The sequence below is a fragment of the Rattus norvegicus genome, chromosome 2, assembly GCF_021556685.1.
Source record: "Rattus norvegicus strain SHRSP/BbbUtx chromosome 2, alternate assembly SHRSP_T2T, whole genome shotgun sequence".
In the NCBI taxonomy this organism is placed as follows: Eukaryota; Metazoa; Chordata; class Mammalia; order Rodentia; family Muridae; genus Rattus; species Rattus norvegicus.
The window spans coordinates 136,742,453-136,756,967 of record NC_141535.1 but is presented as its reverse complement, the minus strand read 5'-3'; the positions used below and the strand labels follow the sequence as shown (position 1 = coordinate 136,756,967).

General features: G+C 37.9%; 1 protein-coding gene across 1 annotated transcript in view; it reads right to left on the bottom strand.

Annotated features, from left to right (window-relative positions):
• Naa15 (N(alpha)-acetyltransferase 15, NatA auxiliary subunit) overlaps nucleotides 1-14,515 on the bottom strand; it is a 62,731-nt gene that overhangs the window by 21,352 nt on the left and 26,864 nt on the right. Inside the window, exons 4-10 of the mRNA NM_001107674.1 lie at nucleotides 13,683-13,840; nucleotides 12,665-12,799; nucleotides 11,389-11,542; nucleotides 9,233-9,352; nucleotides 6,039-6,134; nucleotides 5,815-5,921; nucleotides 3,028-3,100 (exon numbers count right to left, since the gene is read on the bottom strand). Of these exons, the coding sequence (NP_001101144.1) occupies nucleotides 3,028-3,100; nucleotides 5,815-5,921; nucleotides 6,039-6,134; nucleotides 9,233-9,352; nucleotides 11,389-11,542; nucleotides 12,665-12,799; nucleotides 13,683-13,840 (843 nt within the window). The remainder of the gene's footprint in view (nucleotides 1-3,027; nucleotides 3,101-5,814; nucleotides 5,922-6,038; nucleotides 6,135-9,232; nucleotides 9,353-11,388; nucleotides 11,543-12,664; nucleotides 12,800-13,682; nucleotides 13,841-14,515) is intronic.

Sequence of the window (14,515 nt, the reverse complement as noted above, 5' to 3'; positions counted from 1 at the left end):
AAGGATGCAATGAACCAGTTTACTCTTTTGAAAACTGGGGAAAAAAATAAAGTATAACACAGGAGAGAAAAAAATAGTGTTTTACCATACAAGCTGAAATTTTTAGAAATCAAGTATATGTGAAATAAAATTTACCTTTTAAAATAATAGTATCTGGAGGTTTAGCTCAGTGGTAGAGCACTTGCCTAGGAAGCGCAAGGCCCTGGGTTCGGTCCCCAGCTCCGAAAAGAAGAAAAAAGAAAAAAAAAAAAATAGTATCTGCCTACTAGTAGATTTTGCCTCACATTACACTTACAAAAAAAGGAAGGAAGGAAGGAAGGAAGGAAGGAAGGAAGGAAGGAAGGAAGGAAGGAAGGAAGGAAGGAAGGAAGGAAGAGACAAAAAGAGGAAAGAAAGAAACCACCCCAAACTTCCCAACCTTCATCAAACCGTTAGCTAGAGAGGGCCAATTAGAAAGTTCTGAAGCAGCACACATTTCTCTGCCTGCTCTGTTCAGGACAGGCATTAGCTATGTACATGTAGCTCTTGAACAGAATTTGAACTGTACTGTAACTAAAGAAGCGGACCAACAATTCTCAACCAGTGGTGAGTCAAATGATCCATTCACAGGAGTCTTACATCAGATAACCTGCATATCAGATGTTTACATTACAATTCATATCAGTAACAAAATTATAGTTATGAACTAGTAATGAAAAGAATTGTATGGTTGGGGGTCACCATAACATGAGGAACTGTATTAAATATTAGGAAGGTTGAGAACCACTGAACTAGACTCTTTTCTTCTTAAAAATATAATTAGCCTCCCCACACTGTGAGTTCAAGGACAACTTGGTCTACAAAGTAAATCCAGAACAGACAAGGCTATTACATGGAGAAACTATCTCCAGGGGGGAAAAGTAATTAGCCACTGTGGCCAATGGTAAGCAGAAAAGACAATCCATTCCTACATCTAGCTATCAACTTAAAAAGCCTGAAAGGAGAGAAACTTAGTATAAAGCAATTATTCAGCAAAACCTAGAAATCACAGGTACATAAATTAAAAGGGACATAAAAGACACCATCCAAACTCTGAAAGAGTAACTTGAATCTTCAAGCAAAAGGAAAGGGGCTGGGCATGGTGTAATCGCAGCACTTGGGAGACTACGGAAGGAGCACTGCTGAGCTGGCTCGTTTTTGCTTCCAACTGGCACAGCCTAGAGTGATTTGGAGGAGGAAGCCTCAGTTGAGAAGATACCTGCCAGCCTGACTAGACTGTGGGCAGGCTAGCCTATAGGTATTTTAGAATTAGTGATTGATGTAGGAGGGCCTAGCCTACTGTCAGCAGTGCCACTCCCAGAAGGTATAAGGCTGAGCCTTCTTCTGGAAACAGGCTGGCAACAGCACTCCTGCAGACCTTGGCTTCAGTTACTGCCCTCGGGTTGTTTGCTACCCTACTTCCCTCAGTGAAGAAGTGTGACCGGAGAGCTGTAAACGGAGACAAACCCTTTCCTCCCCAACCTGGTTTTGATCACAATATTTATCACAGCAATAGAAATCCTAACTAAGGGGGGCTGGAGAGATGGCTCAGCGGTTAAGAGCACTGACTGCTCTTCCAGAGGTCCTGAGTTCAAATCCCAGCCACCACATGGTGGCTCACAACCATCTGTAATGGGATCTGGTGCCCTCTTCTGGTCTGTCTGAGGACAGCTACAGTGTACTCATATATAATAAATAAATCTTTAAAAAAAAAAAAAAAAGAAATCCTAACTAAGAAAACTACCATGGGTTCAAGAAAATCTTGATTATAGAGTAATAAATCTAGAAGAAAGAAAAGGGAAGGAGAAAGGAAGGATCAAGGGACGGAAAGACAAACACAATACAACTGAAAACATGAATGTAAACATGTTCCTCAGAATTAAAGACATTTATTTTGTGTGCATGTGTACCTGCTGGTGTGTGACCCGGTGCACATGTATGTTCTCTCTCAGCTTCAATCTACCCTGTTTTGTTAAGAGAGAGTCTGGGAACATAAACGAATGCCACTAGGCCTTGGTCTTTTTTTTTTTTTTTAAATCTGAACATTGAAATCAAGCTTGAGGATTTTCACATTTAGCAGCAAATACTTTATGGACTGAGCTAAATTTAAATTCATTAAAGAACTAATTGATAAGCATAATAATAGCCTTCCTCTGTGTGTGTGTGTGTGTGTGTGTGTGTGTGTGTGTGTGTGTGTGTGTGTGTGTGTGCTTTTTTGGGGGGAGGGAAAGCATAGAATACTTGAGACTGAACCCCATGACCTGGTAATATAAACTATGAAAATATTCTACCACTGAGCTAGATCAGTGCCCCCCCTCCCTCTCTCCATCCCTCCCTCTCTCTCTTTCTTTCTCTTTTTCTTTTTTTAATTTTGAGACAGGATCTCACTAAATTGCCCAGAGGCCTTGAACTTCTTAATAGTTCTCCTATCTCTGAGTAGCTAGGATTATAAGCCCATAGCTATATTTGAAGTGAAATACTTCTCTTTAGACGTGCTGAAATATGAAATACTACTAAATTTGGGATTTAAGAACAGAGGGAAAGCCAGGCTTAGTGGTACAGACTTTTAGTCCCAGCACTTGAAAAGCAGAGGTCAGCCTGGTCTACAGATTGAGTTCCAGGACAGCCAGGACTACACAGAGAAACCCTGTCTAGAAACAAACAAAAGAATACAGGGGAGTAGGCAAGGCTATGATGATGAAATGTTCTACATGAACTTAAAATTACTATAGCTAAGTAATGAATAAATGAAGGATCACTGAATTATTAAATCATTTTATAAGTCCTTTAGATTTTACTTTCTTTCTAATAAATTGATGTGATTCTCAGTAAGATATTGTAATATGTGTAATTAATGGATGATAGGAAAGGAAATTAAATGCACTGTACTTACTACTAAAATACTGAAGACCAGCCTTCTGAATGGTAAGTTCATAGACCATTAAAAACTTCAAAAACATTTTAAAAAACAACAAAAAAATTTCAAAAGCATAAAATATATCTACTTACCATTGGGGTTAAATAGGCGACAGCTTTTTAGAGAAGTTTCATAACCAACTACTAGTTCTTCTACAATTGCCACCTAGAGTACAAACATATGCACATTTTAATAAGATGGAACTTATGCTATTGTGCAAAATATATTTCTTATATAAAGGACTAAATAAATACTCCAAAACATTAATTCCCCTCCCTTTATGAATATTTTAACCTCTACACAAAAACCTAAAAGTTCTCAAATGGGGGGGTTGGGGGGATGGGGTGGCACACACCCTTAATTCCAATACTAGGCAGGTAAAGATAGGTGGATCTTTGTGAGTTCCAGGGCGGCCTGGTATACAGATCAAGTTCCAGGACAGACAGGGCTACACAGAGAAACTGTCTCAGAAAGAAAGAAAAAAAAAATCTAAAAATATTCATGATGGAACACATTAATACTCACTCTCCTGAAACCTTACTGCTCTTTTCCCTGAGAGAAAATAAAGTATCAACTAAACTAGCAGTTGGTAAGTGTTGGACAGCAGCGATGCTATAGCCAACTGACACCTAAATTCATTTTTATTATCTCTAAACACATGCTCTATAGTTAACATTTGCTTTTTATGATCAAGAATGAAATGCTGGGGCTGGGGATTTAGCTCAGTGGTAGAGCGCTTACCTAGGAAGCGCAAGGCCCTGGGTTCGGTCCCCAGCTCCGAAAAAAAGGACCAAAAAAAAAAAAAAAAAAAAAAGAATGAAATGCCATGGCCTAACATGGTAGCACATGCATGTAATGCCAGCACATAGGTGGTATGGGCAGAAGGATCAAAAATTGTTTAATCAAGGTCAGTCCCAGCTATGTAGAAGCCTGAAACTTGAGACATGAAACCCAGCTATAGATGGATGGATGGATGGATGGATGGATGGATGGATGGATGGAAGGGTGGGTGAGTGGGTGAATAGTTGGATATATGGTTGGTTAAATGGGTGGGGTGGGTAGCTAGATGATAGGTAGGTAGGTAGATAGACAGAGATATGACAGATGAGTGAATGAATGACTATGTAGAATTAAATGCTATGTGAAAAGGGTACTTTTTAAGTGTCTGGTAAATGAACTCTTCTCATAATCCAAGAAAAACATCAGTAGCCCTGAAATCCAGCAAAGTGGGGTGCCTAAGGTCCAGGAAAATACCTGTCTGTCCAGGTTGCACTTCTCCTAAACTTTAACTACACTTCTGGCTTCCTCAGAGGTACTGAGTACTTATAATGCATTAATTTCCCAATACAGGCAAAGCACAATGCTGGATGTCTGTAGCCTTATATTCAAGTTTCCAAGGCAGGAGGATCAAATGATCCCAGAAATTCTAGCCAGCTTGGACAACATAGTGCAATACCTGCATCAAATCTAAAATAAAAAAATAGGATTTACTAATTTGAATAATTCATCCGCAATGATATCTATTGCTATAGAAATTCTCTTAAATGGCCCACAGACTAATGCGTGATATATTACTTGTGAGTGAACTTTGAGCATAGAATGCTCACAGCCAGGTTACTCTGGCACACTTGTGCTCACCTCCCAAGTCAGGCTACACACTTATCCCAGGATACAATAGTACACCCCAAACTATTTGAAATGCAGGCATTTATTAACTAACGAAAAAACAGCGGCAGTAGCGGCAGTAGGGTTAAAGCATTCCTTTAACCCTAACCCTCAGAAGGCAGAGGCAGGCAGATCTCTGTATTTCTGAGTTTGAGGCCAGCCTGGTCTACAAAGTGAGTTCCAGGACAGTAAGGGCTACACAGAGAAACCCTGTCTCAGAAAACCAAACAATGTCCCTACCCAAAGAAATGTAACTATCCTAAATCAGAATTTAACCCAATAGTATGTAGACTTAGTAAGAGAAAAAAGAACTATTTCTCCATGTTAGATGCTATGAAAAGATTAGAAGACTATGAAAATATAGGACTGTTTCACAACATCAAATTCTTAATGTTCCAACACTAGAGTATGTTATATGCAACAACAAAGAAGAAATCAATAGAGGCTATGCATGGGCTTTCAATTAAGATGCACTACGCATTATACATGCTTGCCATCTCCACCTAGTTCTTTTCAATGTCTTTCATGACTTTAACCCAACAGTATCTTGATGACATTGTTTTTGTAAGGAAGCAATCAACATAAAGATTAAAGTACCTTCTTAAACAGCACTTGAAGCAAAACACATATATGAAACAGGAAGAAAAAAGATTTTCTGAACTAGCAAAAACTTCTCTGATTGTTCTTGTACCTCTTTTGCTCTTGTTTTCCTGTCCTTGATCTCTCCTTATCCTCCCCTCTCCCTCCACATGCTCATGGCCGGCCTCTAATTCTCTACACTCTGCCTTCCTCTCCTTCTTCTACCCTCTTGACTTCCCTCCCCATGCCCTGAATAAACTATTCTATACTAAAACAAAACAAAACAAAAAAACAAAAAAACAAAAAAAAAACTTTTCTGACAATTTTTTTTACTGAATAAAAATGCAGAACAATTAAAAGGTTAAAATTTCCTTTCAAGGAAGGAGAAGAAAAATCAATTCTGACTTCTAACAATGAAAAGAGATTAGAAAAATGTTGGTGTAAGCTGAAGTTAAGGCTAGAAAGCAAATACTGAAGTCGCTAAAGCACCAAAGAGTAAACAGACTACAAATGGAAAAGGGAACAAAAGCTCACACTGTAAGCCAGGAGACTAACAGCAGGCTCACAAAACAGACAGTAGTGAGCCCAGCAGCCAGGCGGACTCTGAGCAGAGAGGGTGTTAGGGTTGGTTTTACCTTCTCTTTATCTCTGTATAAAGACCTCAAGGTATTGAAGACCGGTGGACAACCCTTGCTGAAATTCATCCTTAGAAACCTATCCAAGCACTCCTTAAACTTCTCTCCTGTAAGAGAAAGATTCCGTTGAAACTCTAACGATGCACATATTAGCCTTCACATACATATACATTCATCTTTAAATCATAGCAACACTGTCTTTCTTTAACAATTATTCTACTTACCAGATAAAAAGTTTAATGGCAGTCTTCTTGGCACAAGTCCCCTAGGGAATTTAGTCCAGGCCTCCTCATATATTTTTAGCCGTTCTAACATATTAGCTGGGGGGAGGGGAGGAGAGGGAAAACTGTTTAGATGTAATTATAAATTGCATAGATTTCTGTCAGTTACAAGTTTTTCTAAATTAAAAGTACAACTGGCTGGGTGCAATGACACACACCTTTGATATATCAGAAGCAGGGGGAATTTTTGTGAGTTTGAGGTCAGCATGGTCTACAAAGTAAATTTCAAGCCAGAGCTACACAGGGAGACTCTGTCTCAAACAAACGAAAAAGTGAAAGGGTAAGTTGTACAAGACAATTATATGTAACCTTACCAATTAAATATATCAGCAATCATTTCCAACTCTTTTCATTATTTTAAATACTCATTAGCCATACAAAATAAATGATTTTCTTTAACTGCTCTTAAGTTAGATAGACTTTCAGAAACCTGGAGACTCCACATTAAAACCTGAGTTAATATACATTGTTCCTGTCCTTATCTTCTCCACTTTAACTCTGGTTTATTTGGAACCTCTGGATCTGTCCTTATTTCAGTGTCTTCATACTTTATCTATTTTCTTTTACTCTCTGCACAAAGGCATTCCTTGATTTAATCTTCCATTTCTCCAATTTCCCTTTGTCTAATATGGTCTCTGCCCTAACTGACATTAGGTTCTTTTTTTCAGAAATAGACAGTGTGTTGCCCACTTAACGTAACTCACAGCTGCCTGTAACTAGAGGTTTAGGGGAGGTTCATGGGATCCAAAGGAGACACAGACACACACACCGACACACACACAGACACACACACACACACACACACACACACACACACACACGACATACATACATATGTACATAAACTAATATTCAATATTTTTAAAAATAATGTACCACTTAAAAGATTTTTACTTTTTCACTTCCCAGGAATTTTTACTTCTGTATTACTCAGTAGTAAGTAGGTTTTCCACCTATCAGATTCCTAACTAATATTTTATCAGAACTATGTTTCATGGATATAATTCCCTCTATCTTAGATTCCTCCATTATCTAACATGGAATGAAGGTATTCCTTTGAAAGAATCTATATCACAAAGTAATCACCAGCAAGGTTTCTCTTGTATGTATCAATGATATCAGGAATGCCAAACTATACCAGCCTTAATAGGAACTGAGTCAAACCAGACTCTGAGGGTGAAGTTTTCTGATGGGTTGTTGTTGATGTTGTTTTTGGTGGATTTTTTTGTTTGTGCCTACCTGTCCCCTCAAGGTTTCTCTGTGTAGCCCTGGAACTCTCTTTGTAGACTAGGCTGACCTCAAACTCAGAGAGTCATCGGATCTGCCTCTCCAGTGCTAGAGTTAAAACCACACCCACCTGAAGCTTTAATTAAGCTGATCCTTATTCACTTAGCACAGTATTTGGGACAACTGATTCTCAGTTACTTGTACCCAACATGTCTTCCCAGCTTCCAATTTAGATGTTTCTATGCCTTTCTTCCTCTTTGCTCTTTTTGTTGACTTTACCTGTTTTCTTCCCTATGCATCAGCTTCTACTTTAATGAGTGTAGGTTATGCAAAGCCGCTGGTAACGGAGTTAAGAGATGGAAGTATTAGCATGCGGCTTCACAGAGCTATGCTTCATGTTTAGCATGCCGACACTCATATGGCTGTAGGAGCAGCCTTGCCACTGCCACAGGTCACCAGAGGTTCTGCTTGTTTCTTCCCTCAGAAAGACAGGTCCGTTATAGCAAAAATATTATGCATTTATCATTTTGCTTTGTTTTCAGAAGTTATTTCTGACTGGGTATGGCAATATACATCTTTAATATCAGTACTCTGAATGCAGGGGTAGGTGGATCTCTGAATTTGAGGCTAGCCAGGGTAACATAGTAAGAAAGAAGTTATTTCTAATCATTTTTTAATTTTTTTACAGAGTCTAATTATGTCATCCTTGCTGGTCTATAACTTGCTATGTAGACTGCCATGCTCTTGAACTCACAGAGATCTGTCTGCATCTGCCTCCCAAATACTGGGATTAAAAGTGTGGGTCACTGTGATTGGCATTTTTATTTTTTAAGTAAAAAATTATGGGGCTGAAGAATGGCTCCATGGTTAAAACCACTGGATGCGCTTCCAGAAGACCGAGGCTTGATTGTGAGCACAGCTCACAACCACTTGTAATCCCAGTCCAAGGCCATGGGTATCAGGCATGTTAAAAGTGATATACACAAACATGCAGGCAAACCAACCATAAACATAGAAATGTGAACTTATTACATTTATTTATTTGAGTACAGTGTGATGTATGCATGGGGTTGAAGAGTACACACACATGCATTTGCATTCCACTATTCACATTTTCAAGCTCAGGGGTCAGGAGTCAAGTTTCTTCTTAACCCATGAGGGTCTAGGTATTAAGCTCAGGTCATTAGGCTTGGTGGTAAGTACCTTTACTCACTGAGCCAGCTCACTGGTCATTTGCAATTTCATCTTGTAAAAGTAGATTTCAAATTAGTCTCAATCCTTTGTATGATTAAGAAGTAAACTTTTACATTTAGATTTTGGGTCTATTGGTATTGTTGTTTTGTTGATGTTGTTGTTGTTGTTATTGCTGGGTACCAGTATATAAAATCTGCTCTTGAATCTACTATGTAGCCCAGGTGGCTTCAAATTCAAGACTCTCCTACTTCATCATTACAAGTACAGAGGTCATGGCACACGAGCCTAGGAACCAATCCCTGTTTCTTTGGTTGGTTGGTTGGTTTTCTTGAGACACACATCTCACTAAGTAGCCCTGGTTGGCCTGGAACTCACCTCTTAGGTGCTAATTAAAGGCATACCTGGCTCGAGATTCTGTATGCCCTTAACCACTACTTTTCTAGCAGTACTTTACAAGGAGTTAACAACACTCATTAAGAAATGGTTGAGGGGCTGGAGGGATGGCTCAGTGGTTAAGAGTACTGACTGCTCTTCCAGAGGTGCTGAGTTCAATTCCCAGCAACCACATGGTGGCTCACAACCATCTGTAATGGGATCTGATGCTCTCTTCTGGTGTGTCTGAATTCAGCTATAGTGTACTCATATACATTATTAAATAAATAATATTTAAAAAAAAAAAGAAATGGTTGAAAACAGTAAGTATTAAACAACACTACCTGGCTTGAGTGCTTTTTCTAAGCCTTTGTAATAGGCCCAATTTTCAGGATTCCTCTCTTGTAATCCTCTATAAACATCAGCAGCATCTTCCAAACGACACAACTGCAACAGAAGCTCTCCTATTTAACAAAAAGACAGTAATTAAAACATCTGAGGAGAACTTTCCCTCAAAAGTTATCTTCAAAATCTTATTCTGAGACTTGAGTTCCCAACTTCCCTATTGTGCTATTTTATTTTCTCCTTTATTCAAGTTAACATTAATTTTAAAAGCCATCAACTTCAAAGTCTCAATTTATTCAGGAATCTGCCCAACTCCAAGCAAAGTTCCCACATTCACTGAATACACTGTTACCAAACCATCACTCCTTAATTGTTCCTGATAACCTATGAACATCAGCATCTAATTTATGATCCACTAAATATCCTAATCTCATTATCACTTGAAATCAACTATAAAATAATTCCATGAGAGCAGCCCACAATTTGGTCACATTCAAAACCATCCAGTGGTTAAGTAAATACCCAGGGCTCACCTTAACCTACTCAGTAAGCCCAGTCTCAAGAAGGCAGATGGTGACTGAGGAGAAATGACACTGAAGCACACATCTTGTACATGTATGTGCATATGCTCGTACACAAGTTCACATGCACGTGCATGCTTCTAGTATTTACCTTTTTATCTCTCCCAACAACCAAATAAGCAAGCTGCTTTAAGAGTAGCCTTGTTTTCTTGTCTTCCTAATGCAACCTCAATTACACTTAGGCGTTAAGAGCACACACATGGCAGCTCACCACTGTCTGTAACTCCAGCTGCGGAGGATCCAACACCCTCAGACATATATTCAACCAAACGCACATAAAATTAAAAATAATTAAAAGCAAAGGCAAGCACCACCACCATCTGGCTAGTTTTAATTTCAAAAACTGTTCTACTCTTGAAACCTGTGCTTGTATCAAGTAACTAAAAATGATTATTTACTTAAGACTTATGTGCCTGTGACTTCTAAATATTTCACATGTAATAAGCAATTAAATCCTTAAAATTAAGCAATATTGTCAAAAGTATTTCAGAATGTGGTAAAAATAAAGACTTTGAATCCCAACGTGACACTGAGTTCTCAACCGAGGCACATCTGACAGTACTTAAAGACATTCTACTTGCTCTTCTGACAGGAGTAACCTCTGAAAAACTACAGAGTACCCTATACAGAAGAGATGCCCAGTCTTAATAAGCCAGGCCAGAATACCAACAGAACAGGCTGGGAAAGGCTAATCTATAATAACGTAAAAAGACCTGGTCTTCACTAAACAATCAACTAATAAATGAGTAAGAATTAGTAAGCGTTTTTTTCTCTCAGCCTAGGAATAAATGGCAGCACTTAGACACATTTACTTAAATCACAAAGAATCCAGACTGATCTCAACCTCCTGACCCTGACTTAGTCCTTTCAGTTCAGGATTGTAGAACATCACTACATACAGCTCCCTCTCTGTATTTGAGTAAGGACTAATTTATACATATATAGTACTGGTAAAATCTGGCATACAGTACTTACACTGTCATTTTTCCAATGAATTATCTCTAAAAGTCAGTAAATCTTGTTTTATAAAATTACAATTGTGTTTTGACTGAATTCTGGAATGATTTTTTTTCCCCTAGTACTTGGAATTGGAACTCAAGGCCTCACACATGGTAGTCTAGTATTCTACAATGAATTATACCCCTAGCCCAGTATTTTGAATGCACGATACTTTACACAGGGGCTGACTACACTGGCTGTTAGCCTAACCCTGTAGTCACATTATTCCCGCTGGAGAGTAAGAACCACTGAGCCCAGGAGTTTGAGACCAGTCAAGAGAACACAGCACAGCCCCCCCACCCCTTTAAGGCAAACAATGGAAAAAAAAAATCAAAAATAAAAGTGTTTTACCTAAATCATTTTATTAGGTTTTTGTGGCTTTCTATCCTCACTTGACACTCTCCATCAATTAATGGTATTTTTCCCACATCACGAATTATTCAAAATGCATGAATAACATACATTTCCCCGTCTTCAGCAAGCTGAATTTTACGTGGTGACCGTCAGCAGCAACTATGAATTTTCAGCCTGCTACTGGCTATAATTAAGTTACAGTGCTATATATTTTTAAATACCTTTGGTTTCTTCAACGGCAAGTTTATCACAAATCTGCTTTTCATAGGTACAAAGATGTTCCAAGGCTTCTCTATAAAGACCTGCTTCCCGAAGAACTTGATTCTGATATAAAAGGAGTTCACTATATTCATAATCCACTTTATCAGGAGATGTCTGCACAAAGATATAATACTAATAAGAATCTTATTTTTTGTATTAGAAAATTATTTACACACCCTCAAACACAAAAAACCCCAATTGATAGCAATTATTTTTAAAACTCCTAAATATCTGTTTAAGAAATGTTAAATAAGTAACAACAGTATCAGAAATAAATAAACAGAAAGAAGGAAACTGCTAGCAACAGGATGCAAGTAAGAAATCTAGAAAAAATGGTGGAGTCAGAGAATTGGACTTCACAGCTGTCATTTTAACGGCTGAGCCAGGCAGTGCATGCTAAAGACTAGAAGTCAAAATCTGCTGGCAAATAAGCTGGTTTGGTCTTTGGTTGTTAATAACTAAAAAGTAAAACAACCAGTTGACAGCTACAAATACCATCCAGTACAGTAATAAATAGATCAAGCAAATTATGTGCAATTGATGTGCTGAATTGAATCCATCAGTCTGTGGGTTTCTGTGAAACGTACAGCTTTAACTAACAATTAGGAAAAGCAAACAAGGGCTGGAGAGATGGCTCAGCGGTTAAGAGCACCAACTGCTCCTCCAGAGGTCCTGAGTTCAAATCCCAGCAACCACATGATGGCTCACAACCATCTGTAATGAGATCTGGTATGTCTGAAGAAAGCTATAGTGTAATCGTATACATAAAATAAATAAATCTTTAAAAAAAAAAAAAGGAAAAGCAAACAAATCCACACTCAGGAACATTCCAAAAGCATTACTGTGAGCTTGGCAAAATAAAATTTAAAAAAAAAACAACTCTTTAAAACCACTTCAGATATAGACTCCCCAGGGAAATGATTATATAATAGGTATACTTCAAAACCAAACAATGGAATTAGAAAAGGCTATTAGAAAGAAAAAAATTAAGATAATTTACACTATCTACAACTTAGAATCAGTAAGTTTTGATCATCCCTGATAGCACGGTCAGTAATAACAACTAGAGTAATTTTTAGGAGCATATGAAGTATGCAAAAGAGCATGTCTGTAATCATTTAAGGAACAAAATATAAACACAAAGATATTAACCACAGAGATTTTTCAGGTATGTATATAAACTTCTTCCTTTCAGTTATACTTAGAATCAGACACAATAAACTGTCTTGTTATTACCTGCTGTGTTTTCCTAAACTCTTCTAAAATTTTTGCTGCCATTTCATAGTCTTCTAATAAATGGTAAGCAATAGCATAACCAATCCATGATGCTCTCTGTGCAGGTCGAAGCTGAAGCAACTGGTATCTTGTTTCCTTCACAGTGTGGGGAAAAAACAAGATTTATCTTAGGTTCACAAAGTGAATGTCCTGCTACTGACTAGAACAGGAGGCCCTGAGTTCAGTCCTCAGGGCCCTCAGAAAACAGAAGATCGCATTACTTTGAGATCTTCATACTGTAATACAATGCAGGCAACTATTTTAGAAAAATTTCAACATCAAATATTATACTGCTGCACAGAGACAAAGAGATACTTTGAAGCCTCCCGCCCTAATCTTAGGGGTTTTTTTTTTGGTTCTTTTTTTTCGGAGCTGGGGACCAAACCCAGGGCCTTGCGCTTCCTAGGTAAGCGCTCTAACCACTGAGCTAAATCCCCAGCCCCCTTAGGGGTTTTTTTAAAGCTTGATGCCAGATATCCTTATTTCCTGATCTCTTCCACAAAAGCAACAAACGACATTCTTTAATAAGGTATGTAAAGAAAACAGCACTGCAGGCATTATCATGAAGAAACAGATTATCAAGGAAATAAACCCAAAGCTGACTTGAGGGTTAAATGTACACTACTGAACTATATATAAATAATACCAATGAATATAAAGAGTCAAACACAAAATTTAAAAACTTACTTTAATGAAAATGACAAAATACTATAGTTACTCTATCAGAGTGTTAATTTTTAATAAAGTGATTTTTAACAAAAACTTTAACAATTTTTTTAACAATCCAACATATTATTCTAACTCTATCCCTCTACAAAACGATCTGTTTTTAAGACTATCTGTTCCAATCACAAATGTAATCACTAAGAGGGGAGGGGGCAGTCAAAAAATGTAAAGAAATTTTTTTATCAGAATATTTTCTAAGTTCTGAGTAAGGATTTTTCTCTTATGATAAAAATAAAAAACATCTTTTACTTACCCTATAGCCCTCAAGGTCTCGCATTTGAATCTGTAGTAAGGAGAGATCTCTTAAGATCTGAAGATTGTCTTTATCCCATTTCAGTGCATTTCGGTAGCACTTAATGGCTTCATCATACTTCTTGTCTGACCTCTGAAGAAGGCCATAAACATGCCAACCTAAAGGAATTTTAGCTAAGGATATAACGTATATGTCAAGAAATATGATCCCCAGTCAGATTTGGTAGCACACGCCTTTAATACCAATACTTAGAAAGCAGAGACAGACAGACTTCTGAGAGTTTGAGGTCAACCAGGAATACAATACAGGGGCACAGGTTTTATACACACACATTTACCACACAATCTCCCCAACCCTCGGAAAGCTAACATCATTCATAAACTTCTGAATGGAAATGGGGACACCGGAGAAGAATGCAAACATAAATGAGAATTTAACAAACAGAAAAGAGGAGAGCTTTTGAAGCCATAGACAATTAGGGCTAGCCTACTATTTTAATGCTATAACCCTGAATTAGCCTTATTTTGCTTCTCATTTACAAAACATAATTAAGAAAGAATATCTACACGATAGAGCAAAGTAATGGTAATGAACTGAGATAGTATTTATGCAAGTGCTTGGTGACTGGAGAGATGGCTCAGTTGGGAAGAGGAATGATTACTCTTCCAAAGGAGCAGAGTTCAATTCCCAGCAGCTCACATGCCAGCTCACAACCATCTGTAATCAGGATCCAAGTGACTTAAAACCTGACACAGACACATATGCAGGTAAAACAGCAATGTACATGAAATAAAAGTAAATAAATTTTTTTTAAAAGACAATGCTTTTACATG